This window comes from Corvus kubaryi, unplaced genomic scaffold (genome assembly GCF_017639235.1).
Source record: "Corvus kubaryi isolate FWS band 111438036 unplaced genomic scaffold, C.kubaryi_AGA036_p1.0 69, whole genome shotgun sequence".
Taxonomy (NCBI): domain Eukaryota; kingdom Metazoa; phylum Chordata; class Aves; order Passeriformes; family Corvidae; genus Corvus; species Corvus kubaryi.
The window spans coordinates 3,780,091-3,807,585 of record NW_024582057.1 but is presented as its reverse complement, the minus strand read 5'-3'; the positions used below and the strand labels follow the sequence as shown (position 1 = coordinate 3,807,585).

Below are 27,495 nucleotides of genomic sequence, written 5' to 3'. Positions count from 1 at the left end.
GAATACATCCTTTATATCCCAAAATGTTCAGCCTGGAGTAACTGCGAAAGGATAGGTGTGGGCACAAATACATGCCCTGTATTCCTCATTGTACTTTCCATTGTGGCAATCCCTGCTGGTGTTTTCTGTTCCTGAGTTTTATCAATCTGAGCAGGTCTGTTCCTGAGGCTCTGCTGAAAGTCAGAAGGGTGAAAGAACGTTATGTCTGCGGAAGTGTCAGAAGAATTTCCAACGTGCTGTGGATCATTAATTTGGCTTCAAAGATGTGTTTTGTGCTTTGGGATTTTCCAAAGTAGCTACATGGAGGATTTTTTGCTATGGGCAGGGCATGTTCCCCACAAGGTAGCCTTGTAAAGCATTTTCCCCTCTAACAGGATGGCAGAGAAATAGTTTCTTGCCTTTATCCTCCTCTTTTATCTCTGCTCTCCCCAAGAATCCCTCTTAATTCTTTGGTTGTTCTTTGGAGTGACCTAAGGACAGTGAACCTGAAGTGGGAGATGAGAGAAAAGCAGTGTTAAAACAAACCAAAGCTGGAATGATTTGCCAGGACTGGGGAGATAACCCATGCGACTGGGGTAATTTCACAAACATCAGGGGACAAGGTTCAGGAGTAAAATCTGTTGTTAATGAATCTGAAAGACAGCATTGCCCTGAGTCGATTGGAAACTGCTGGAGTTTTCTACTGAGTGAGTTTTCAGTGGCATCATCACCAGTATTATGAAAAAACAGAATATCAGAAATTATTTTTCCGTTTTAGGGATTTAAAATACTTTGTTTTCCTGTTACAGTCAATTGAATAATGACATAGAATGGTGTGCAAGGGAACACTTCCTTTAAAAGATGATTTTTGATGATGGATGAAAATTAACTCTTTCTGTTACTTTACATAAAGGTGTGGGTTTGAGTTTTTTTTTTGTTGGTTGGTTGGTTTTTTTTGTTTGTTTGTTTTTTTCCTTCTGGATGGGTCATGCCAGTGCACTGAAAAGCTTGCAAGAACATTAAATAGAATAGTGATGAGAGTATTGACTGAAGTTCACTGCTGGTTACTGAAATGGTAGCAGCTTCCAGCTGTCCACACCCCAACTCCTTCCTATCCTGTCAGCCTGTTTTGCTGGTGTTTCGAAGAGGATATGTGCCTTTTCCTCAACCCAACAGTTTTCAGTGTGACCTTTTAATGCAGCCTGCTGTCAGTGCCAGTTTGCAGCATCCCCTGAAGAACTCAAAGTATTTGTTCCCATCTGTGAAGTGAAAGTCATAAAAAGAGTTCTTACTCTGCTGGTGCGCAATGAGGTCAAGTCATTAAAATTTGGAATAGATTTCTTGTGATTTAAAGATATGTATACATGTTGTTGCCCTGTGAGCAAATGGAGAGTTGGAAACAGGATTTGAGAGTCCACAGTCTAACCACTGAGTCATTCCTTCCCAGGAGAAATGATTTCAAGTGCAGGGATTAAATTAAAGAAGAATGGACACATGCGTGACAAGATAAATATCAATAGCAAATACCAGAAAATAAAGCAAAAACTATCCGCTAGAGATACCAAGGTTCTGTAAAGATTTTCATTCAGTTCTGCCCTTTCTCTGGAAAGGTTGGTTTTCTCTGAAAACCCAATTTGCAGTAGTGCATCGTATGAAGTAGTTACGGAAAAGAAGTATTTGTTGTGTATGTTTGTTCACTTAAAAAAATCAACCAACCAAAATGTGCTCTTTCCAGCAAGTTTACAACATGCACCAGTCACAACCTCTCTTGCTTCCCAGGAAATGGGCCTGTAGTAATGCACAGTGTACCTAACTTGGGCTCCCGCATGGATAAAGTTGCTTAGTTGCCCAGAGATCAGTTAACAAGTTCATTGCAGTGAACCCACTCACTGCAAAGCACTGGATTCACTGTCTCTGTCCGTTTAAATGCTATTTTTGCCTCCTCTCTCCCTCAGATAGCTGTGGCTTAGCACAGCAGCAACCAGGTCTGGAGTCTCAGTGGCCCCAGTTCATCAGAGAATGTAAGCCTGCCTTCCCAACAAAGTTACTTAATGTTCTCAGTGATTGGGCTTTAAGCAGAGTGGCTTCCCATGTCTTCATGTTAATAGGCTAGAGTGGAATTTTAGGTCCATATCTAGAGAAACAGTGGCTTTGATTGCTACTCAAATGAGCTAAAGTCACTGGGTCAGCTATTTTGTGCACAGAGATACCCAGTGACTGGATCTGTATTAAAAACATTGCGTTTTGGCACTGGCGAAGGTAGCTACTAAGGAAAAAAAATCATTGCTAGATAAGGAAACTATGTGAAAATTAAAGTTGAGTGTTTATACTTCTGAGGGCTGCTATTTACTTTTATAGATTTGTTTATACGAGTTTTGAGGACAACTGCATTTTTATCATATGAATCTACCCAACTCACGACAAACTCCCCTAGAAAAATTCCTAAGAGTTTTGCTTAGGGCTGTTAAAAAAAGAAATAATAATTTTTAAAAAAGACAGGGTCGAGCAGTTTTAAAGGTGGTATGGCTGTGCAAGGTTTTGTTTACTTTTCCACCAAAGATTAAGTAGTAGTAAATTATGCTGTATATAGGGAACAAACATAACCAGTGCTATGAAACAGGGATATATCCATGTTTTGAACAGTTTTAAAGACACACAGAAGTTACTGCCCCCTGCATGTGCTATTAACACACAGACTTTCTTCTTTGTACAGTTGTTTCCCACATGTAAGTTTAAGTTACTCTCTATAAAATACCATATTCCATGCAGTTTTCTTTTGGACAGTGGATTTCCATCTGTTACATTATTCCTAGGACCAACATAAATGGTATCCTGATCATAAGATACAGAGATGTAGTTTATATGTAAAAGTGTTACACTCTCCTGGAAGACCATGTTTGTGGCCTGGCAGCTGGTAATGTCTTGATGCTGTGAAAGAAAAGCTTTTTCTGGGGGTAAAACCTCCCAGGGTATCATCAGATGACTTCCCTTTGCGTAGCAGTATTGGTAGCAGTAGCCAGATGGCATGTGTCAAAATCCTAAACCTGATAAATTTCACAGAAGTTTTACCTTTCCTTCCTCTGGGGGTAGGATTTCATACGTGTTTCCAAATCCCACAAAGCTGTGCAGTCCTGGGGAGGATAGGAGCTTGGTTATGGAAGGTGACCGACTGCAACTTCTGGTCTCCCAGTGTGTCTTCTCTTAACTGCAAAACAGGGATAACTGGAAAAAGGGTCTGAACTGGGTCTCCATGCCACCGTTCTCAAGTGTTACGCGTTTAGTAGCATAGGGCAAATGATTTCACAGAAACAACAGATGTAAAAAAAAAGGTTGTAAGCAGGAATAAGTGCCTTCCCCTCAGCAAGAGTTGTGTGTACATTACACACTACAGCCCCACTGTGTTCATACTCGGATCTTAAGTGGCGCTGGCGCAGCTGCCACTCATGTGAGCAATGCAACTCAGCAGTGAGGAGTAGAAACTGCAGAGGTCAGATGAAGTCTGTTTTTCTGTTGCTTTACACTGTTTATGGGTGCCTAGTTGCATAATTATTATTATTACTTTCATAGTTTCTGCTTTTCTGTGAGGTACCGGGTGTTGCCCACTGCCAGCAGCCTGGGAAGCCAATGTGGTGGTATTGTTGTGTGAGCACTTCATGAAGTGACCAAGAAATGGGTTCACTTTGTTTTGCTAGAGATGTTGTGCAGAATGACAGCCAGATCACTCCCATCAAATGCTTACAGTCTGAACGGATAGAACAAGAAAAGGAAGCCAAAACTGATGCAACATAAGGCTGCAGGGAAAATGTGCTAGGTTCATAAACTTGTGGCCCCATGTCTCCTTCAGTCTTCAAATAAAACTCTTTGTAGAATTGATAAAAAAGCTGTTTGTCTCAGTAGTTCTTCATTTGAAATCAGAAAATGGAAATAGATACATGAGAGGTACTAAGGATTTCATCCTCATTGCATGTATTCATATACCTTCATTCATTTCTTATTGCATCTCTTTGTGGTCTAAAATTTAGACAAAAAAATTCATGCTACTAGCTCATCTGTGCAGCAAGTATTTAGTCATGTTTCTGCCATTGATGAAGAACTGAATTCAGCTCTGCAAAGATGTTTCAGGGAAAAAGTGGTTGGTCAAAGGTGGGTAACTACCAGTAACTACAGTAGTGAGATCATGATAATCTGAAAAGAAATACCTTTGGGAATCCAAATACATTGTCTAAATAAAATGTAGGTAGAATTGGCAGGAAAAGATTAAATTGGTTTAATCTGATTGTATTGTTTCTAAGCTGATGCTATCCTAACTCATGGGAGAGAAGGAAGCATAAATGTGAAGGCGTTGTGCACAGCCAGCTGTGGTGACAGGACTTCATTAAAGCATGGAGGCCCACGGCAGGGCCAGTGTGAGTTCTTGTTTTTCCTAGGTCAGACTTTGATCTTGGCTGGCCTGGAAGAAGACACATCCCTGGAAGAGGACAGTGAGACTTCTGCAGCTCCCACACAGTCAGGCTTAGTGAAGACCTAGAGAGCTTTTACTGCAACAAAATAAATGACCTTTACCCTAAGAGGCTGTTTTGAAAGTCTTATGATGGATGTGTTCAGCCCATTAAAATGGCCAGGTGGCTGGGAGTATGGCTTCTTTTCTTGCATTAATTAGATGAGAAAGTGTGTTTGTAGAAGGTAACTATAATTTTTAATCATAGCGGTTTACCCTTCCAGTTCCCAGTGGCACACATCCAGGGTCTGATGGCTGGGAAACGCAGTTGTAGCCAAGGACTCCTCTTCAGCACATTGGAAAGGCTGGCTCTTTGCTCTGCTCTCTGTTTCTCCAAACTGGTTACATGAGTGATCAGTGTGTGCTTAATGCAGTGACGCAAGTGAGAAGAGGACTTGGGGAAGGTGGTGTTGGAAGGATGCTGAGTATCAGCGTTGCTTGGAGATAAAAGATTGTTCCCACATAACAATGTGACAAGCTAGGTTAGCATCTCAGTGCTGTGCTCAGGTCACTCAGGCTTCAGGCCCTGGGCTGGAAAGCCAGCTCCAGCTGGAGGTCATTGTACTTGGCTGGAGTTAAATCTTTGTGATGTTAAAAGCAGTCCTGGAAAGCACTGGAATAACATCTGGTCAACAGGGTACGATGCAAATTACAAAGACTGGTTGGACTGGCCTGGACCTCCTCTAGCTCCCGGACGAAGGAGTGCGTCAGAGCTTGAGGTCCCTGAATGCTTATCAGCATCCACCACTTGCGCATGAAAGAAGGAAGCGAGAAGTGATTCAGTTTGCTTCCGGGCCCTGCAAGTGGCCTGTGCTGCTGCTTGATCTGCTCTCCTCCCGGTTCCTGCTTCCCCTGCTCTGCCTACAATGATCATCCCCCTCTGCTGGAGAGACACCCTGCCTTCATTTTGTTCTGCAAAGCGCTTAGTCCAGCCCAGGAAGCGGGGCATGTTTAATGAAAACCAACCTGCACACACAACCCCCAGCAGCCTTTTCCTGCCTGCCTGCCAGGCACGAGGAGAGTCACTGCTGGGGTGTGGACAGAGCCCACAAAACCCATCAGCAGGTGACAGAGTCACGCTCACCTCTGGAGGCCAGTGGGCAGTCTGGGATTGGGGGGATGCTGGGGAAGGGAGTGCTCCGGTTTCACCGGGTGTGGATGGTGGGGCTGTGGGCAAGGACCGTCGGCTCCATCTCGCCAGCTGGCTCGCTCAGCAGTTTCTTCAGGAAGTGTGAAGAGAACACATTTTATGGGAGATATTTATCATTACCCTGTACGGCTTAAATATAGTCTGTGTAGCAGGTTAGAGCTTGTTAGGCTTTTATCTTCTCAAGTTGGAGGGTGATGAATTAATCTATGAGTGTTGCAGCCTCGAGTGAATTATAGAAAGTCATCCCCAATGAGTAAAGATAAATGACATTTGGAAATTAACCCATTAGATAGTCTCTTCCAAGAAAGTGCTTACTGAAATATTAAATTGTAAATGAAGATGCTTCACGTCTCATTTGAAAGTCAGAAAGACACTTATTTGTAATTCCACTACTGGTTTCTTTTTTTTTCTTCTCAGAGGTTTCATTTCTCCTGAAAGGTTTGGGGCTGACAGCCCCAGAGGACAAAGTCTCCATTAATCTGCAGAGCCGGCACAGAAGCTACAATGTGAGCTGCTCTGCCCTGTTAATGTGCTGCAGCCTCTGCCAGGAAAGGGGCAGTCCCAAGGGATAGGGTGTTGGTTTACACTTTGCAGCATCCAGCCTTCAAAAAAAGAAGAGTTGTTCAGCTCTTTATTGACCTGCACCTGCATTAGTTTAACTGGGTTTGACTGTTTGTTTAGCTGGATTTAAGGAGACCTGCTGGGCAACACGAACCCACTATAAACTTTTCAGCCAGTGTAGGTCCTCTAGATTCAGCCTGACCCAGGATGCACCTTGAAGCTGAGCCTTGCTCAGGTGTTTTTAAAATGAACAGTAATACTAAGATGCACATTCAGCCATCAGTGTTACTAAAGGCTTGGCAGACCTCTTGGTCCCTGGGTTTGCTGCCCCTCACCAAAGTAACAGGGTTGCACAGGGGTAGAAATACCCCTGTTGCTGCAAGGCAAGTTGTTCTAGTTTTAAAGTGGTATAAAATGCATGCAAGTTTCATACAGTCACCGTTGGTGAGATGTGCTTTGGCGTAAATATTCCTGTATAAATATCCTCATTCCAGCCTAGGATCTATTTGCATGCTAACAAAAAGTCAGAGACAAAATGTTTTCAAGAATTTCCATCTCCAGCACAGCCCATTGCTGTGGTGACAGGTTTTATTCTATGAATGTGGAACTGGACCAAGCCTAAGAACACCAACTCACTTCAGAGAGGCACCCAGCAGGAATGACTTTCACTTCCAACCTGAGCTGGCTCCAAACCAAGGACCCAGAGGGCAGAACCTCTCCTTCCCATTATCAGTTGGCATGAGCCAATTTCCTATTTTCTTTTAGTGCTAGCAGCTTGATGATAACAGAAAATTATTAAAGCCATATACTATTAAATGTGATGGTAATTAGATAATCTTCTATAACTGATTTTTAAAGACTGTTGATCTTCACTGGCTTTTTCTTTCTGATGGCACAGGACAGACTTTGTCTTGTATGTTTTGCAAGCACTGCCACTGCATGAATATAGCCTATGCTTATGGAGGGAGTTTGTTTCTGCTCATTTAATTGTGATTTGGCTTCTTAATAAATTCCTAGTATAAGGAGGACTGATATTGTTCCCATAGCCATAAACAAATTCTAGCAGTAAAGAAGCAAATCTTTAGGTAATAACTATCAAAAAGTGTTCTATTAGTTTTATGACCAGAATGATCCTGATTGTGTTACCTCCTCTGCATCCAGTGTCTTCAGGCCACATTCTGCAGGTAGGAAATGAAGAAAACAGAGAGGTTGTCTTGTATCAACTCCTCTCTTTAAAGATTATAACCTGTGCCATTAAATCCAAACCAAATGGCAATTCACAAGCATATTTAACATTGTTTAATGCCTGTTTGAGATCAGTAGTTTGAGTTTTTACAGAAATTTTGTACTGACCTGCCTGTGAAGTGTGGATTCTCTGCAGTGAATGTGAACAGAATAAACCCCCCTGGCAAGGGTATGAGAAAGCCCCCTCAGGAAGGTTTCTTCACCACTGGTTTATGTTGTTAAAATGGGAGCGATGCAAAAAACCTCATCCTTAAGAACACATTGACATATGAATTAATGCCCATATGAGCCTCAATGTTTTTTTCTTAGGCTTAAAGTTGGGGGATGGGAAAAGACTGGACAGAGTGGAAAATTTTTGTAGAGAGAGTGACACAATAAGCACTTCATAGTAATTGTATACATATTGTACTAGTGCAATTCTTCTGTTCTGGGCATCAGTGAGAGGGGATGTAATTCACAGTACTTTTTCTGGCTTTTAGTAATTTTTTCCTAGAGTCAGAATTGAGTGAGTGCGCAGTCTCAGTTCTGACTCAGTGTCATGCTGATAGTGATAGTGGCATTTTAACTGATACTGAAGCAAGGACAGAAACTAACTTCTAAGAGGAAGCAAGAATGACAGAAATGCTAAGATGAGAGAATAAAGAAGAAAAATGCTAAAACGGTAGTTCAGAAAAGAACAGAGTGTGGAGGGAAATAATTTTACACCAGAGCTGTAGAAAGAGTACTTGACCACAGACTGAAAATTGGTAAAGCTGCTATTTCTTGTCAGACCAGCTTGATTTTCAGTCTAAGCTTCTGAGCGACAATTTTCCTCTATTCTGATCCTGTGTCTTTTAATTAACTGGGGTTGTCATCGACATCTTTGAGATTCTGATGGGAGCCGCAGCTCATCTCTGTTGATTTGCGCAACACTCTGCATGCAGAAAGCAGCAGCTGCTGCTGGTGATCCCAGGGCTGATTTGTCTGCATGTTCCACTGGAAATATTTGCCTAAATGAAGTAAGCTGTATGAGGAGGCACCTAGTCTAAATGGAGCATTAGGTCTATGCAGTAGGTGGTATGCAGGTGGTTTTTTGCTGGTTTTCTGTCAGCTGGTAGTTTATCTGTGACACATACGGGATTTTGATGGATGTAGGTAGTGCAACTGCATGGAAGAGCCATTATGTGCTGGTACACTGTGGCTGTGCTGTGGCTTGCAGTGTTTTCAGAGTGCTTTGCTCCCCTTGGGCTCTCACACTTTGAGTAGCAGCTGCCATGGACCTCTGCAGGGGTCCTGGGCAAGGCCTTGACCTGAGTGGTACAGATAACTCAGTTGTGTTACTCCCACCTTTGCAGCTCCTCATTGGAGTGGTTTCAGCTGTGCTGAGTGGTAACACAAAGCATAGCCATCAAAATCACCTGCTAAAATCTAATTTTTGAGAGTCTTCCAACGCTTTCAGTGGATAGGTGTAACAAGCATATTCCCATCCTTGCCAGCAGCCCACTAGTGAACTGGGATTGCACAGGGTTTCACTGATAGAGCTGTAGCAATGCAGCCCATGGGAGATTATTATCCCCCACTATTATTAGATTATTTTTTAGAGATTATCATAAACTCATTCTGCGGTGCCCGTTGTATTAGTCATGCAGGCAACTTTCCACAGCAGCTGAGGCAACAGATGTGTAAAAGACATCTCCTTTCTCCTTCCTTCCCCACTGAATGGAATGGACCAGCTTCTGAAATGCTACAGCTCCTTCAACCTCAATTTACCAGACAGGCCAGCATTTCCCTTTCCTCTCTTTCTTCTTTTCCCTCTCATTAATCCTGTGTGGTAGCTGTCAGCTCAACCTGGCTGTACATCAGAGAGAATTGTGCTGTTTTGGCAGCAATTTGAACCGAAAGGAAAGATTTTGCAGGCAGAATTGGACCTTTGGGAGGTGAGCTGAATGACATTGTCACAGAAGAAGAAAGACGCTTTTTCCATTGTAGCTCATGGTTTTTGCCAGGCAAGAGCAACAATGTGAATTTTCATATATATGGGTAATCAACCTGGCAATGTTTCAGAATGCTTGGGTAGGTCTTGCCTCAGCTAGGAAAGATTTAAATCTAATTAGAAATCAGAGATATGAGGAAATGGTGTTTCTGCCCATGAGAATTTCCAAGATCTCAGAAAAACATTTCTTGCTCTAACGGGAGGAAAACTTAAAAAGCTGCGATACAGTGAAAATCAGGCAATAGGTGAAAATGTTTGACAAAATGGTACAACAAAGCCTTATAGCCCTGTATTCCAGCTAGAGGGTGGTTTCATTTTAAACCAAATGTCTCTTGTAGTTACAGCATTTTTTCATTACACCTTTTTTAAATGTTTCATTTTGGGACCAGCAAATAGGTTTTAATTTTTTAAATATTACTGGGAAAATATTTACAAAGCAGTTCCAGCAGATTTTCCGAGCTGTAAATGTATTCAAACATTTTTGCCTCCAATAGATTCATATTTGAAAAGAAACATTTCCTAATGTAATTTTTCCTTGAAAAAATCCCGCCGTTTCTATTAGACGGGATTCTTACTTAATTTTAGCCGAAGGGCAACAGTGACTTGTGTACCTTATTTCGGTTTAAATTTCTCTAACCTTACAGCAGTGTTGTCAAGGCTTTTTCTCCTTAGGAGCTGGATAAATTCTGACCAATTATGTTGTTGTTTTAGTCATCCTGGTTGTATGATCTCATGATTATTCCATGTTTTTATAATACGCCCCTTGTACCTGTGATTATATATCACCCATTGCAGTAGTTATTTCATGTATCTAAGAAAATATGACATTTCGTCCATAAGCACAAGAACAAAAGGCAGAAGAAACAGCATTTTATTTCATATTTACCACAAGGAGTCTGCAAGTCACTAACCACATATGAAAAAGAAACCAAACAAGATTAACAGATGTAAAATCATTATACATTCAGAAGAAACAGAGTAGGCAGAGAGAGAAAGTGGTAAGCCGATCAGAAGCTGGAGAATCATTTGGTCCAGAACTAAACAGGCGTAAATAAAACCAGGAAAAAATCTGTTTTCCTTTTTGCTGTAGGAATGGCGATGGTGGGTAATGCTGTTGCGGCTGCAGGGGAAGCTGTGGAGCAGAGGGATGCATCAAATCTAAACACAGTTATTGCTTCTGAAGTTCTCAAGTCAGACACAGGGTGCCTCCATGATCAGACCTGTCTGGCTGTTGGTGTTCCCTGTTTGTCCTGGTTGGAGTGGACGTCTTAGTGAGATGAGGCAGTGTTTTGCAAGGGACTCCCCCAGGAGCTGTCTTCTTCCACAAAAGTTTCCTCATTGGGTTCTGCTTTGCAGTAGGAGGATCTGAGCCTATTTTAACTATTTTCTTCTCTGGGAGAACAGCACTTAAATGCTGGCTTGAAGAAGAATGCACAAAGGTTTTGAGCACTGAGATCCTGGGCTGAATCTCTTTCCTTCCCCTAATTTAGTTAGAGTGCTTCTGAGAGGTCCTTAACTGTTGTGGAAACTGAAATCTGGTCATTAGTGAGTTATCCTTGGTTAGAGAAGAAGTTTTCATACTAGGTCTTGCCTTAGCCCCAGCCAGGGGGTAGCACTTCAGAGCCCTGTGGGTAGTACCCATTGAAGCTCCTTGGCCAACCTTGATGGGATGTGTGTGTCGCTACAAAAGAGCTAACACAGGTTTGCTGGGCCCTGTGCAAAAGGCTGTAGTTGGTAGGAGAGCTCTGTCAGTAGAGGATGCACAGTCCTGAGCTGGATTTGATGGCATGGGTCCAAGGAGTGCCAATAAAATCTGGAACTACACCGTCACTTATTTGTGTATGAGAGGCGCTGTACAGCAAGTTGTACCAGCCATGTATAATGTGATATAATGAATTTTAAAGGTCAATATTGCAGCCCACTAGTGTTCAAAATAAAACTTCAGGAAGGTGAATTTCTGTGCTTAGAAAGTTGTGGAGTCTCTCCCTTTGTAGCTGAGTTGCCAGACAACAGACTTTAAATGAGCCACTAACTTTGATTGCCTTTGCTCCACTTTCTAGTTGAGACCACTGGATACAGCTAAAGTCACCAGCTTTGATGAAGAAGGAAATCAACATTTCTCTTTCAGGCTTTGTTTGTATAAACAGGCAGCTGCTTGAGTATGCTGAAGTGTAAGGAATATGAGCAGAGAAACAGCAAAAGTGAGTGGAAATCTCTAAGAAATACCACTAATACACTGGACTGCAGTTCAGCACTTTGTTAAGGGCATCATTTGTATTTATACTGTCAACACAGGGTGGGTGAATGGAGCTACAATAAATGAAACATACAGTTCGAATTTTTCAGTGTGCTTGAGACATGATTCTGTTTCTCCAACAAAAAAAGATGATGTACTTCTGCCGTTTCAGGGATTAGGTAAATCCCCATGAGTGATGACAACAGACAGAAGTAGGGCTTGCAGAAGTACAGAATGGAAAATATACTTGACACTTGTGAGAAGTGAACTCTGAGCTGGTAGTGTGGTTAGACACGCAAACCTCATTTCACAGTGCTGAAATATTGCCTTCTCATTCTCCTATCTTGAATCATGAAATCCCACATTCTTCTAATGATTTTTTCAGAGGGAGAACTGAAATTTTTCATATAAAGAACCAGAATTGCTCAAACCCTTTTATTTATCTAGAACAAACTACAACTTCTGCCAAAGTCTGGATCGTTTGGGATAAAATTCTCAGTGTTCCCGGGCTGGTTTTCTTCTCCTGCTCCTTCATGTTCCTGACCTCCTCCTGATAGCCTGCTTTAAAAGCTACAGCGTGTAGCTATTTCTGGTGTCAGAAGTCACCTTGCTGGGTGCTCCCATGTATGGAGCATGATGCATGGAGGAGAGGCTCAGGAGGAGGAATTTCAGGTGATTTGTTGCCCTTATGCCAGGAAAGGAGCCTGCTGCAGTGAAGAAGGCTTGAGCAGCTTTCAAGCAGGACAGGGGAAGTTAGGCCTGGGCAGAGGAGGAAGGATTTGCACTGTGTCTTGAATGTGTTTTGAATTGTGTCAGGGCTGCAAGAGAAGGGAGATGAAGTGAAAAGGAGCCTGCAAGTTTTGGACCCCATTTGGAGAATGGTTAGAGGTGGGGGCAAAAGTAATGAAAGAGCCACAGTGCTTAAGAGCTTAGATAATTGAAAGGCCCTTAGCTCAAGACTGAACTTCAGCGGAGGAGGCTGACTTCAGTGTAGAGTACTTAGAGACTGTTTGGCTGATGTCCTACACACTTTGGAATGCAGAAGGCCCAGGACTAAGAAACAGGTTGCCTTCAGACCCTTTTCATCTCTTTCTCTTTTTAAATTCTATTAATGCAGTAAAAGCATCCTGAGTAGTTTTTTTCTTTTAGTCAGCAAATCCATCATGCTGTTGCGTAGCAAAGGAGTGATGCTGCAACGTGTAAATCTCACTTGTAGCCCTTAGACATTTCAACAGCTGGTTCCTCAGAAGCTGTGTGTTCGCTTGTCTGCTAGTTACTTGGGTGCTCTTCAGTACTATCCACCTACAGAGAACTTCAGGAAGGGATCCTGGAGTTAACCATGGGCTTCTGTGGTATGGTCAAAAGACAAGTCAGTATCAGAGTAACAGGTGTTGGTTTGGGGTCTTTTAAATGCTTTTGCTAAGTGCATCTGAACTGCAGACCTTTATCTAAGTGTTGGCCTTACATTAATAACCCTTCTTGAAAGTCTTTGTCTAATTTGCCATTTGTATCATGGTTTGTGGTGGTGGCTATAGAAGATTGCTGTTTTTTTTTTTTTTATCTGAAGAGAAACAGTGACTTGTAGGCTATCTAGAGAAGAGGTACTTGAAGTTCATACAGAAAATATTTGTGCTCTCCATGATAACAGAACATGGAGGGTTATAAGATCTGATTTGCATCACTGGGGGAAGGTGGGGAGTGTAGATGCTCTTGAGCCATGTCAGCCAGGTCTGTGGCTGAAGATTTGCACCAGGATATATAGTTTTCATTATATAACCATAAACACTATTTTGAAAAAGTCTAAAGTGCTTTATATTTCCATGTTACTTTTATGGGCTTGCTCAGAGTAATCTGCCATCTGGTATTTTTTTCACACAGGGCAGAATGAGGTAAGGGGGGGAGAGATGCTGACTGCTTCCATGCTGTTGCTCAGCTTCCGCTGTGGGAAATGTAACACCTTTCCCCTTTCTTTAATGCCCAGCCTGGCTCGTTTCATGAAGCTCTTCACAGTAAAGTCAGAGCTGACTCTCAAGGCCTGCTTTTTGGAATAGTTAAGAAGCAGCTTCCTTGTAGTGTGCTGGGAAAAAAAATGCAGTGAAAGTCATTCTGATGACAGCTAGAGGGAAGTAATAACATTCTTTGCAGACTTACATGCAAAGACTAAGAAAAGTAAGTGCAAGAACTGTACAAGTGAGGGGATTGTATTCAATGCTTGAGTGCTACATGCCTGTAGGAAGTCTTACATTTATAAATACAGGGGTCAAACAGAGATTTCCATTACCAATTGCTTTTAACATTAGCTGAGTGGTGATTCCCTTCTTTTTTCTTTTTTTTTCTTTTTTCTTTTTTTTCTTTTTTCTTCTTTTTTCTTTTTTCCTTTTTCATTTAACCCTATTTCTGTTCTGCTTTGCTCTCTTCTGTCTGGACTAAGCTGTGCAATGTATGTGGTAAGTGCAGAAGAAAGGGGGGAGCAACCTTGCAGCAAAATGAGTTGATCCTGCCACAATTCCTATTTTTCCCCCTAAATAATCAAATTAATTAATTAGTCATTGTTCTGGGGAAGTTCTCAGCTTCCTGCTGGCTGTACTGACTTACAGGGCTGCTCTTGATTCCGCAGTCTCCAGCGCCAGCGTCTGACCTCAGCACAGCTCCCAAGCCTTTCGTGCTCTTGGGGAGGCCGTGGCAAAGATGCATTTGTGCCTGGGCTGCGTGCAAAGCTAAAGCCCTGTACAGAGCTTGAGGAATGTTAGATTACCCTTTTTCTTCCAGCCCCAGTGGCTGATGTGAGCATGCTCCGTGCATGCATGGCACTGGCTATTTGCCAGGTTTAGAGTAATTTTTTTTTTTTTTTTTGAATGAGTGAGTGAATGAATGAATGAATACCTGATTAAGTTAATGAAGCTGAGCCAATGGTGGGAGGGAGCGACTTGGCTGCTGCCTGCTCTAAGAGATCTGGCAGCACATTAGACTTGCATAACGCTTTATAGCTCCATGCTGCGCTCCATATGAGCCACAGGAGAGGGCTGCAATAATTACTCGGCTCTCCGATTGAAACCAGCTGCAGGTAGCTAGTCATCCTTTTGTCCATTTCACTGGTGTCGGGAGTCACTTGTCTTGTGCCGTGGATTTCCAGGGGCAGATGGGTAAGGTGCTTTCACAGAAGTGATCACAGCGGTGAGAAAGCATGTTCGTGGCTCAGTGGCTTTTACAAAAGGTCCATTCAGGTTTCCAAGCTGCGGTTCACTGGACCCACAGGTTCAATGCAGGAATTATCTTAGTTCCTGAGTTCAAAACTTCTATATAAATAACCTTGATGGGAGTTGTGTGATTTTTTGTTTTCTTGTTCTTTCTTCACTTGGCTGGGAAAAATAGAGCAAAAGGTTTTCTTGTATCTGTTTTTTTGTAAGTAAAGTAATTTTTAAATCCTCAGAGTTCTTTTTGATTGTTGTTTAAAGCAAGTTTTTTCTGGCAGCCCAGGATGGTACATACCTTTGTTTCTCACATACTTAATTTAAGAGTACTGGCACTGCCTGTTAGCACACCGCCTTCATTTGTCAACGTTCCCTGCTTGAGAGCAACGATGATGGTTTGCATTCTTAGTTGGAACGGGTGGGTTTTTTAATTGCAACTGGAGCTTGTGACTGTGGAACCTGCTATGTTTGTATAATCCTGCATTATTTCATTTTCTTTTGATTGTTTTCTGTGTTGCTTAATCAGAACAGTTGGGGCAATCTCACTCTCGCCATGCTGGCCTCAGTCAAGTGACACTGGTGATGGATTTGGGCTCTGTGCCCATTTTGTCTGCTTGCCATGCTCCCCATTAAGCAGGAGGGAGGCTCCCTACAACACTGAGTCAGGAAGAAAAACTAGTCACTTGGTTTTGTGGGCTGCAGGGCCTGGGGAGACATTTCAGGGAGAGAGGAGGTGCAGAAGAGTTGATCTGACTTTTTCTTGCCTGTGTGTATTCCTACATACACTGACCCCTACGACATTGCCTGTACTGAGATGGTCAGCTCAGGGTCTGTGCAGGATGAGTGGGCAGTGCTGCAGGCCACGCCTGAATGTACCTGACCTGAACAAAGAAGAAAAAAAATAAAGAATTAGAGAAAAAAATAGGTGCCTGAGGGGGGATGTTTAACTCGCTCTCTGTCTGCAGCACTTGGGGGTATGTGCTGTGTGCCTCGAGACCAGTGTGAGCTGCTGGCTTTTCTGTTTTGTCAGTAGTGATGGTCAGTCATCCTGATTTGGGAGGGCACCAAGTGTGTGCTGAGGCAGTGAGCAAGGGCTGGTGCAAAATGGCTTCAAGTTAAAGCTTTGCTGAATGAAGTCTGAGAGAAGGCAAGGTGCTGGAATCCATTTCAAGGGGAATTTAACATCAGTTCATGTTTCACACTTTACAGATGGACTAATTATAGTCTAATTTTCTAGCACGTGGAATCTACCAGAGTAGCAGTCTGCAGGGAGGACTTCCAAGGAAAGGCACTGAGCATGCAGATGTCTTTTACAAATCTGCCCCTAAAGCCATGCTCTCACACCATCCCCTTATCAGCCAGGCTTAAAGGCACACTCCTCCCCGTGAGCGCCTGTGCTTATCTGTAAAATGGCTGCTCTGAGTTGGCTGCTGCTTGCTGGTGTTTTTGGCTGGATCTTCAAAGGGGTGAAACGCCCCCGGTTTCTGTAATTTTTCGTGGGGGTCTTACTCAAGTCTCCTGGCAGCGAAGCCAGGCGTCTCTCTTAATTTGTTTTGCAGAAGATGGAGAGAATGTTGCGAGCATTTTCAGACACATGGAAGGAGACCTGTGTGACATATCTGCAGTACAAATGTGTTCATACAGGCATGACAGTTTCTGTCACAAGTTAAAATGAGTGGCAAGTGGGTGTCGCTACGTTTATAGTCACTCGTGAAATTTTCAATGGAAAATTGTGTAGGCAGCTCCATTGTAGCTGCATTGTAGGCACATTTTAGATAAATGAAAAACATCAACAAAGTAATTTCTGTATTAGCCTTGTTTATAAATGAACTCTATTCACTCATTTAAACTGCAGAAGCGCCTCTAGGGGATGGGTGTGAGAGTAAAGGGTGTCACTGAGCACTATCAGATGTCCTGCAGAGCAGGAGATAAAAGGTTGGATGCTGCGCTGGCCACTTGTGGAGTTGCATAGGTGGGATTGCCCTTTCCATCCTGGTGTCGGTGGGGTTGAAGGAGCACTTTAATATACGTGTGTTTGCTCCATGGCTTTTGTGCTGCCACGACAGACTCTGGGTATGTGTGAAGTGGAATGCTGACTTCCCGAGCATCTTGGGTTGGTGCTCCTCATGTCCTGGCACAGGACTGCGAGGCCTGGGAAACAGGACTTCGGAGGGGTTTGGCAGGCCTCTGTCAGGCTGTAAAGGCTTCAGTGTGGCATGGTGGTAAATCATCAAGCTGTTGGAACAAGCTCCAGCATCACAGCTGGATCAGTCCTGCATGTGGACCTATGCAGCTTGCAGTCAGCCTGAGCTGAGACCCCCCCAGCTTGAGCAGCCCCAGAACTTTCCTTTGTGGCTGCAGATGGAGCTGCTTCTCTTAGGGTCATCTGAGGTGCACTTTCTGCTGCGCAGCTGAGAGAGAATGCTGTGCATCAAGCTTTACACCCTCAAATGGCTTTGCCCCAGGGCTCAGACCCTCACTTAGCAGTTATGTCCTTTCCCTTCCTCCATAGAGGCAGAAAGCTCTGGAGTCCACCATTTCAAAAAAACCTCACTATAATCAGCACTGTCAGCTCATGCATTTTTATCTGTGGATATCTGATGCTATTTCACAAAACTCCGGTTCCTGGTGTCACATGATGAGATGGGAAATTCCACGTTTAGCTAAACTAGTAAACTTGCAGGGAAAAGCTAGAGACCTTGAGCCTGAAAGACCTCATGCAGCAGAAGGGCGAGTTAAAAAAAGAAGTAATAATAATAATAGTAATAATAATATTTGCCTTTATAATTTCAATAAATCTTCTATTTGTGAACCAGTATCGTGTGTTTCAGAGGCAAGAAGCAGGGCCTGACTTCCTGATACCTGAGTGCCCAGGTTTGGCACTGCAAGGTGGGGGATTTCGGTGCCAGAGAGAGAGGGTGCTGCCCTTGGGTGGACTTGGGAGGGTGGCAGGATGACCAGTACACCCAGCACTCCAGTGGCAGCCCTGCCGTAGGATCAGCTTGCAGCTCTCGGAGGAAATGCTTCCTTGCTTCCAGCCTCCTTGACATCTTGTACTTCGTCCTCTGGTACCACCTCTCTGCAAAGCATGCTGGAAGAGGAGGGATCACCTTTGCTAAAAGCTTTTTTCTGTATAAACAAAGGATGTAGGCAGCCGTGAATCTGCTTAAATCAGCTGTAGTACTCACAGTCCTGCAAGGCTTATGTGTAGGTGCATTGCTGTGTGTGTGCACAGAAAGGACAGAAAGGTCTGCTGCATAGCCAGAGCACAGAGTGACTTTTACACATGCTGAAAATAAGGGCATCTCTTGTGTTGCAGAACAAAGGGATAGCGCCCAGATGATCTGATGGCAGAAACCTGCAAACTTCTGAAAGTTAATGTCAACTCTTCATTCAGCAGTTAGCTTAACTAAAACCAAAGAAAATTCTAGCACCATGTTCCTGTGCAGTTCACCAGCACCTTCCAGGCAAGATAACTACGTGTCCCTAAGCACATTCTAACCACAGTAAAACAGGAGGCATGTGCCTGGCTTAGAACATGTACATCTCTCCTTATCCTCAGAATTCAGGGTAAGTAGCAGAAACAGACAGCTAATGACTGGAGTAGCTTTCTAATGATCAGTTTGTATCACCCGTGTTTGTGAATGGGTGTCTTGGGACTCCATAGTCTGTCCGTCATTTTGGGAATATGTTTTACACTGTTTTTTCATTCTAAACATTCTTTTCTCAACTGTGGTACCTACCATGAAATTCATGGGAATGTTGAGCCTTTGGGCATCTCACATCTGGTGATGTGCTCACTGGGGTTTGCTCATATCTCTTGCTTTTTGTCTTGTGTGGAGTCTTGTCTCATCTGACTGGGGAGAGGAAGGACGTGCAGAACCGCTGCTCACTGTGCCGAAACCTGTAGCAATTTGCTGTGGCAGATTCCCAGAGGTGTAATGAGAGCGAACACTGCAGTGGACAGTCTGTCTTGTGGATGCGGTGTTATCAGGAATCCTTTCATTTTTGGGAGGAGAATTTCAAATTTTATTAGAGGTTTTCATGTTTCTTATTAATGGATCTCTGCAGTTGGCCCTCCCGGGAATTCTGCCAGGGAGCTGTAAAATTGGTCGGGTTGGACAATAAACTCCTATAGCTGTTGTTGGCGTTCGCTGAGCTGCACATGGCAAGGCTAATGGAATCTGCAGCAGTTACAACCATGAATATGTAGCTGGCAGCGGGCAGGCTGTAGAGCGGGGGGGAGAAAGCTGGCGTACAGATCTGAGAGCCAGAATGCAGCTGCGGAGCCCTCTGCAGTGTGTCTGTCTTCTCGTCTCTGAATCTGATCCTGCAAGATGCCAGCCTCCTTGGAGGGGAGGGGAGAGGTGGGATGAAGTGCCTCCCTTCTCACTCATTTCCAGCGCTGCCGAAATTACTCACTCGTGATAGGATGGGCGGGTGATTTGGGGCGGGAGCATCAGACTGCGCTGCTGCATCTGCCCGGTAACACCCCAGACACAGAGCCGCGTATCAGGCTCCACTCTGCGAATGTTGCATTAACATCTACATGCCAGGCAGGGCATGTATGTCGGATGGAGGAGAGACCCAATTTTTTTAGTGCACAGATAAATGTGAGAGTTTGCTGGTCGTACCTGGAGCTGGAAAGTGGAAGTTGAAAAGTCATAGTACTCCGTGTGTTTACTAGGGTTTGGAATCAAAGGAGCCTTTTGACAATAAGTGACTGGTTTTATTGAATATCCCTGAAGTTGGAAGCTGTCGACTGCCCCCCTTGAGTGTTTGCTTCTTGCACCAGTCCTTCCTCCTGGTGGCACATGATGGTGTGAGCTTGTTGGCAACTGCAGAAAAGTCAGGGACCAGAGAAGGATGAGGGACCAGATTTTCGAAGGAGGTTTAGAGACCCAAAAAAGGCTGTTAGCTGCACCAGGGGATGGAGAAAGTGCCTGATTTCTCAAGGCAGTGAAAGTCCCGCCGTTTGCATAGCCAGGTGCTGCTGTGGCTTGTGGTCCTGGCCCCAACTTCTCTGCACCCCAGGACTCAGTCCTGAGTGGTGGAACACAGCATGTCACTGTGTGTTGGGACACTTGCGTTGCTGGTTTTACCTTTGCTGCGGTGAACTCCAGATAAATAAAGAAGGTCAGCATCTGAAGCTAAAATCCAATATCCTGTCCTGAGTTTTAAATTTATTAGATGAAATAAGTAGAAAAATGCTATTTTGGGAAACAGAGAGAGGTTTAAAGTGCCTTGCAAAGAGACACTGGAGTTCGGCATGAAAATGCACATCCCGAGCTCCAGTGAGCATTCCCTCTGGGACCAGAGCAAGCCCAGATGGTGACTCCTCCAAGTGATTATTTTTCTGCCTTAAGCCTTTCCAGGAATTTGAGTGTGGGCAGACTGCCAGCGGACACTGGCTGTCCAGACAGTTTAGCAATGTTCCATGTGTACTCACTGCCAGAGATACCAAAGTCCAGCTGCTCTCCCTGATCTCTTTGTCCCTTTTACCTTCCCAGCCATAATTACACATGCCTGCACGCACGCACGCACTTATGTCACACACAGGAGCAAAAAATCACCTGGTGTTTCCTGCTCGTTTGCATATCTTACATACAGTGACTGACAGCTCTAAAGTTAAAGAGAAGGCAAGGCTTCAGAGTCAGGGAAAAAAAAAAGAGCATACAATTAACAAACCCTGCGGCACACCACAGAAGGCAGACGTTCATCTTTCTAGGACAGCCAGCAAAAAACTGTTTAACCGGGTCTTGTACCTCTTGCCTCTGAGACATTCTTGTTTGGGTTGTCTCCCTTTCATTGCTTCCCAAGCAAAATCAGTCCTGTCTTATCTTTACTGTTGCTGGAACTTGAATTATGCTGAAAAGTTACCGTTTTACTTTTAGGTCTTGAAATAGAAGTAGGCTGTTTTGTGCTGCGCATTTGCATTTTTTGCAAATCCAGTCCTATGTTTGTTAAGAGTTCAAAGTCTCACTGTGAAATGCTTGGGCTTGGAAAAGTGGGGCGGTATTCACTGCTCTATGGCTGTCTCATCCCTTGTCTCCATTAAATTTATTCATTCCTCCTGTGTTCTTCAGGAGATTTTGGGCAGCCCTTTTGTTACTGGTAAAAATGAAGTCAGCCATCTGAAAGATTTACACAAAAAAAACCAAAATGCAAGACCTAAAAGAGTTAGTATTTGGTATTTTTGGAGGATGTTAGGTTTGGCATAGGAGACCACCCAAACCTCAGTGGTTCGGTGTTTTTTAGCAGAACAAAATCTTTGCTTCAACTCCTGCATAATGAAACTTCACCGCATTTCACGGAGCTTCATAGCTTCACTTTCGATGCAGAGAAGCTGAACCCAGATGCCTCGAACTTTTGGAACCACTGCTTTTGGGGAGCCTAGTTTACTCATCGCAGCAAAAGAGCCTGTCCCTATTTGGTCCCATGTATAAGCTCTCTGCTCTGTTACAGGCAGGGAAGCCAGCCCTCTGCTCCCAGCTTTTCCCTGTGGGAGCGTATTTAAATTCTGGATTTGCAGTTCATGTTCCAGGGGAGATTGGAGGGTGGTCCAAGTCCAGCACAAGCTCTCTGTGGCAAGGGGAGCAGGATGAGCACCGCATGTTGAGGACATCCCCCCCCTGGGCAACTGCCTCAGCCAGGATCTGCTGACTTATCTACCCAAGCCGACTGCCCAGGGCAGAAGGCTACAGAGAGCTAAAGTTAACCAAGGATGACTGCGCAAATGTGAGCTCGGCGGTTTTATTTTTAGTCGAACTTAAAAAGAAAAATCTGTAAGTCATGTGTAATATAATAATTTTAGCTGTTGCCAAGACACACTGAGCAACTGTTAGGAGGAGGGGAAGGCCCATGCTGATTTAGCAGGGACCCTGTCTCCTGGCTGCCCTCGTCGCTGCGGTCGCAGTGCTGAGGTGATGGCTGACAGACCAGGGCAGGTCAGGATAGTGCCTGGGCTGCTGCACCCTAGGCGTCACCAGCCCTTGCACATCCGAAGCTGCCCTGAGTTCTTTCATCCTCCCTATCTCCTCAAAGCCAGGGAATCTACACTGAAACAGTGCTTTACCCCCCTCCCCCAGCTCTCGCTATTGGTGTTTCGTTACTGTTTATCAATATTTAAAGAATGGAATAATTAACTTAAGACTGATTGTATCAAACCATTAGAAGGTTTGGACTTTTCCTGCAGGCTTACAGTAGCTTGGAGGACCATAAATGTAAAGAGTGCTCTTAAAGATAGGTTTAATCTGAGTCTAGTGTGTCTTCAAAGTACTTCATACACATATAAACATCAGGCTTATTGTTCATTAGAAGCGAGGGAGCAGGGAAAGAAATCCCCCAAAGGAATATTACTTGCCATAAGATAAGTATCATTACTGCTGCTCAGCATTCCCTTTAAAGTGGGCTATATCCTATTTCCATCTTCTTTCACATCGACTCTTAGTTCTTTCTCTCTCTATTCTTCTTACATGTAATGCATGCTTTTTTTGTTGAGCTGCTGCTCATGCAAGGTGCACAGTTTCTCATCACGCATTCTTGCACAATTTTCAAAACAGCCAGAAATGCAGATGACAGGTGGTGGCTGGACAGGGGCTGAAGAAAAGTTTCACTCTCCATGAAGTTTGATTAGGCAAGGCTGGGTAAGTATCAGGAAGTTAGCAAATGTTTTTTAGTTACAATATTTTCCTTAGCAGGTAATAGAAGAGTTAGGGAGACTTTGTTGCCTTTGGGTGAATTAGGTGATGTGGAGGAAGCAACTGTTTTGCTCCAATAGTAAAATCTGTGAGTTTTTATAGTGGTGGGAGGCTCATGATTTGGATCAGGAAACTCAAACATGCTTTTCCAAGCAGTTCTGGTGTTCCCAAGGCTGAGTTTGCTCGGTGTTTGGACCTGTGGCCATGGCTGTGAGTGTGGTACCCACAACCTCTGTGGTGCGACAGTGACTAAGAAACAGTTGGATCCTGCCGGAGATGGATATGGTGCCAGCATCCGGCTGTGGCCTACCTGTGTTCGGCAGGGAGCATCTTCCAGCAGAGAGTCCTGCCTGGACACCTGAATGTGAGGTGTCAGTAGCAGAGGGAGTTCAAAGCACTAGGTCAAAAAAACCCCACCAGACATCAGAAACCTGGCTCCAATCCATCCCTGGCTCTGTGCTGCTGCTGCTGTAAATAGATTGCGTGGCGGAGGTTCATTGCCAGACTGGGAGATGGAGGGCACGTGTGCCTGTAATGAGCTGTGGTGTGGAGCGGGGACAGGAGGCAGCTGCTGCCTCCACAGCCCTGCATGGTGTCACATGAAGTCACCCTGTGGGTGTCTCTGGGGTTCAGGAGTTACCCACCACCTTCCCTCTGCACCACTCACAGTGACTTGTTGCTAATGTAAATATTTTGTGTGTGCCTGTTCCTCAAGGCTCCCTGCTGTGCTCCCATGTTTTTTAGGACACGGTAGGGTGAAGGTAGTGTCATCATTGCAGAGGAAGAGGAGGCTGGAAGAACAAACTGGGCACCATAGATACATGGAGGGTTTTCATACAGGAAGGAGAACAGGCCTTGGGAAACAAATGACTGCTGCTAAATGTGGCGGGTTATGACCAGATTGTTTCTGATATGCCTAAATTTTAAAATGTTTTCCTGATGCGTTAGAAAACATGCCCAGGATTTTTCTGCTGTTTACAGCACAGCTGTCAACTGTTCCTTGACATGAGAGGGGCAATGCCTGACCATTTAATTTTTTTTCCCAGAGGTCTTTTTCCCATTTGCTGATTCGAGGTATCTGCTTATTTGTTTTCATTTCTCATTGCTGACGATATGACTCCTGTCTCCCTTGCCCACCGTTTCATTGCAGAATCCAGAGGAGCTGTTGGAGGATCGTGCTCACAGGGAAATGATTCCTCATGAAGTCACTGGATCCCCTGCAGAAATCAAATGTGACTTTCCATTTATCAGACTGAAATCAGAGCCAGCCAGACAGTGAAGCAAGCACAGTGGAGGGGGGACGGCGAAAGATGAAATCCAACCAAGAGCGGAGCAATGAATGCCTGCCACCTAAGAAGCGAGAAATCCCTGCCACCAGCCTGCCTTCAGAGGTGAAGCCAGTCCTGCCAAACGAAAACCACCGTGCAGATAACCTGGCATGGCTCCCCAGCACACCCAGTGGCCAGGGTGGCCTGGGGGGCCGGCACCGGCCCGGGACCGCCTCCTCGGTGGATGGAGGCTTGCAGCAGGGTTTGCACAAGTCACTATCTGCAGGGCTGGACTATTCCCCGCCGAGTGCGCCCAGGTCTGTTCCAGCCTCTACCACTCTTCCCACGGTGTACTCGCCTGCCCTCTCCCAGTCAGGGACCCCCGTTTCCCCCGTGCAGTACACTCACCTGCAGCACACCTTCCAGTTCGTTGGGCCCCAGTACAGTGGATCGTACACCGGATTCATCCCCTCACAGCTGATTTCCCCAACAGCCAATTCTGCGACCAGTGCCGTGGCGGCGGCCACAGCCGTTGCGAGCACTCCATCCCAGCGCTCCCAGCTGGAGGCTTATTCCACTTTGCTGGCCAGCATGAGCGGCTTAAGCCAGCAGGGGCACAAAGTTGAGCCGCACCTGGTCAGGACGCCTGGACTGATTGCTGCTGGGTCTCCTCCACCTGCCCAGCAGAACCAGTACGTCCACATTTCCAGCTCTTCCCAGAGCACTGTCAGAAATGTCTCTCCTCCAACCATCCCGGTCCCCCTGCACCCGCATCAGACAGTGATCCCACACACCCTCACCCTTGGCCCTTCCTCCCAAGTGGTGGTGCAGTACACTGACTCGGGGGGGCCACTTTGTCACCAGGGATCCCCCCAAGAAACCCGAGAGCAGCCGGCTGCAGGCGATGCAGGCCAAGGAGGTACTGAATGGCGAGATAGAGAAGAGCCGGAGGTACGGCATTTCGCCTTCAGCCGACATGGGTCTAGTCAAAGCAGGCAATAAACCAGCCCCCCATCATTACGAGACCAGGCACGTAGTGGTCCACTCGAGCCCTGCCGAGTACGGCGTGCGGGATTCCTCAGGTGTCCGAGCCTCCGTCATGGTGGTCCCCAACAGCAGCACGCCCACGGCAGACATGGAGGTGCAGCAGGCCACCAACCGTGAGACCTCTCCTTCAGCCCTCAATGACAAGGGAAGTTTGCACTTAGGAAAGCCAACCCACCGGTCCTATGCCTTGTCTCCGCAGCAGGCTCTGGGCCACGAGGGGGTGAAGGCAGTGGCCACGCTGTCCCCTCACACTGTCATTCAGACCACCCACAGCGCCTCTGAGCAACTGCCTGTGGGGCTGCCGGCGACGGCTTTCTACACTGGGACCCAGCCGCCGGTGATTGGCTACCTGAGCGGCCAGCAGCAAGCCATCGGGTACCCCAGCAGCCTGTCGCAGCACCTGGTGATCCCGGGCACCCAGTCCCTGCTGATACCGGTCGGCAGTGCGGACGTCGAGCCGTCAGGAGTCACGCCTGCGATCGTCACGTCGTCGCCTCAGTTTGCAGCAGTGCCTCACACGTTCGTCACCACCGCCGTCCCCAAGAGCGAGAACTTCAGCGCGGAGCCCCTCACCACCCAACCTGCCTACCAGGCCACCATGGTGCAGGCGCAGATCCACCTGCCTGTGGTGCAGTCCATTGCCTCCCCTGCCGCTGCGCCCCCCACGCTGCCCCCTTACTTCATGAAGGGGTCGATCATCCAGCTGGCCAACGGGGAGCTGAAGAAAGTAGAAGACTTGAAAACAGAAGACTTCATACAGAGCGCGGAAATTAGCAACGACCTGAAAATAGACTCCAGCACTGTGGAGAGGATTGAAGACAGCCATAGCCCAGGCATTGCCGTCATACAGTTTGCGGTGGGGGAGCATCGAGCACAGGTAATGGCAATGCATGGTGGGCCGGGGGGGTTGGACTGGGGTGCATGCTCTGGACCCCCAGGCCACAGCACAGCTCACTTGCTTTGGATCCACTTGGGGTTGGTTCTTCATCCATCTGTGATTCAAACTGTAGACCAAAAATCATCACCCTCACTGTGTTGGGGGAACCATCAGATCACACTGGTGATGAACTCTTGCATATAAAAAGGGCCTATTTTATAGCTGGAGAACTCACAGGAAGACTTACGTGATTTTCGTAGGTTTTGATTAAAATACAAGATGATGTAAGGAGTATGAAAGGTTACATTTTTCAGTTTGATAGGTGATTTTTACCATTCACACTAGAAAGTTCATGCTAGAATCAGATCAAAGCCTACCCTAAAGAGATAGGTAAGTCACAAGGCTGTGAATTTCCATGGCTTGAAAACTTGGAGCTGCCTGGGAATGGTTCTCATGCACGTAAGTTACTGAAATGCACCAGAGAATTTTACTGAGGCTTCGCTTGAAGGTGGTTTTAACGCTGCATGGCTCACGTAAACTCTGTGGTCAAGTGAAATTTGGAAGAAAAAACCATCTAGGTGTCTGGGCAGGCTGTGCTTCTGACCTTTTGTTTCTCTGTTTGCAAAGCAGGAAGAAAACCTGTAACTTTCCAGAGGTGTTTTTAGGTTGAGAATGAGTGCATATTGATTTTAAAGCGTTATCCTGTTGCTGTCCATTTTCTGAGCGATTTAGATTCTGTTGGTTGATGCTGGAAAGTTCAGATGTACTCTGTAGCATTTGTCTTCCTGGAGGTACTCAGTTTAGATAATCCTGTTGGAAATCTTTTTGGTTTGGTGTGAACTCTACCATCTGCACCACTGATGCTGCAGCCTCAGCACTGGAGAAGCGGAATGAGAGAGAGGGAGAACGAGAGGAACTGGACACAGACACAGTTAGTAACACACTTCAGGCTGATGGTTTGGAGGAGAAAAGCAAACAGTGATGGTACCGAGGAGCAGATCACACAGAAAATTTCCTACAGTCTCAGCAGTCTGTGGCCTGTACTTCCCCAAGTGCACATACACGGTAAATCGCTTCATGTGGCAAGTCCTCCTTCTTAAGTCAAACATGCAGATTCCCTGTGTGGGTTTGTTCATGTATGTGTCTGCATCTGCACAGCTGATTGAGGTCAGGCCTCTGGTGCTTTCGGTATAGAGACTCGATTTTTTCCCCCGCTGCTTAACTGTATTTTGCTGCATCTCAAGCATCATTGTTAGAGGAACTGTTCTTGGATCAGGACCAGTTACTATAATTTGCTGTGGTGCCTTGAATAATGAATTTCAAAAGTAGCAATATCCATTCTTCAGTTTTCATCTTGCTCACATTTCTCTGCCTACAGCCAGGCCACCGGTCTCTGCACAGCAGAAGAGGTACAAATGAGCAGGTAGCGTTTTGTGTTGTGTCTCGGTCACAGCCCTGTCAAGGCAGGCAATGGCCTGTAGCCCTGGGAAGAGCTGTGCCTTTGCAGGGGGTGCAGTGCCATCCTCTGGCAGAAAGGAAGAGAGTCCGAGGCTGTACAAATCCAGGGCCTGGCACACGGCTCTCACCCAGCAAAGTGTCACCTTACAGAGAAGCCTATCGGGAGTGGGCTGACATCATCACAGCCAAAATACTCCCCAGCTGTGTTTCCCACCGGGGATGCTTCCAGAATGGAGAGCGAGTCACGTAGAGATATGATTAGAACCGGGGGTTTAATTTAGGTTTCCTGCAGATTCCAGGACTTGGGTCTCTT

General features: G+C 45.4%; 1 protein-coding gene across 1 annotated transcript in view; it reads left to right on the top strand.

The window, feature by feature from the left end:
- Positions 1-27,495, top strand: part of ATXN1 (ataxin 1) — a 166,806-nt gene that overhangs the window by 125,092 nt on the left and 14,219 nt on the right. Inside the window, 2 exon segments of the mRNA XM_042049043.1 lie at positions 23,683-24,643; positions 24,645-25,724. Coding sequence (XP_041904977.1) covers positions 23,843-24,643; positions 24,645-25,724 — 1,881 coding nt within the window. The 5' untranslated portion in view covers positions 23,683-23,842.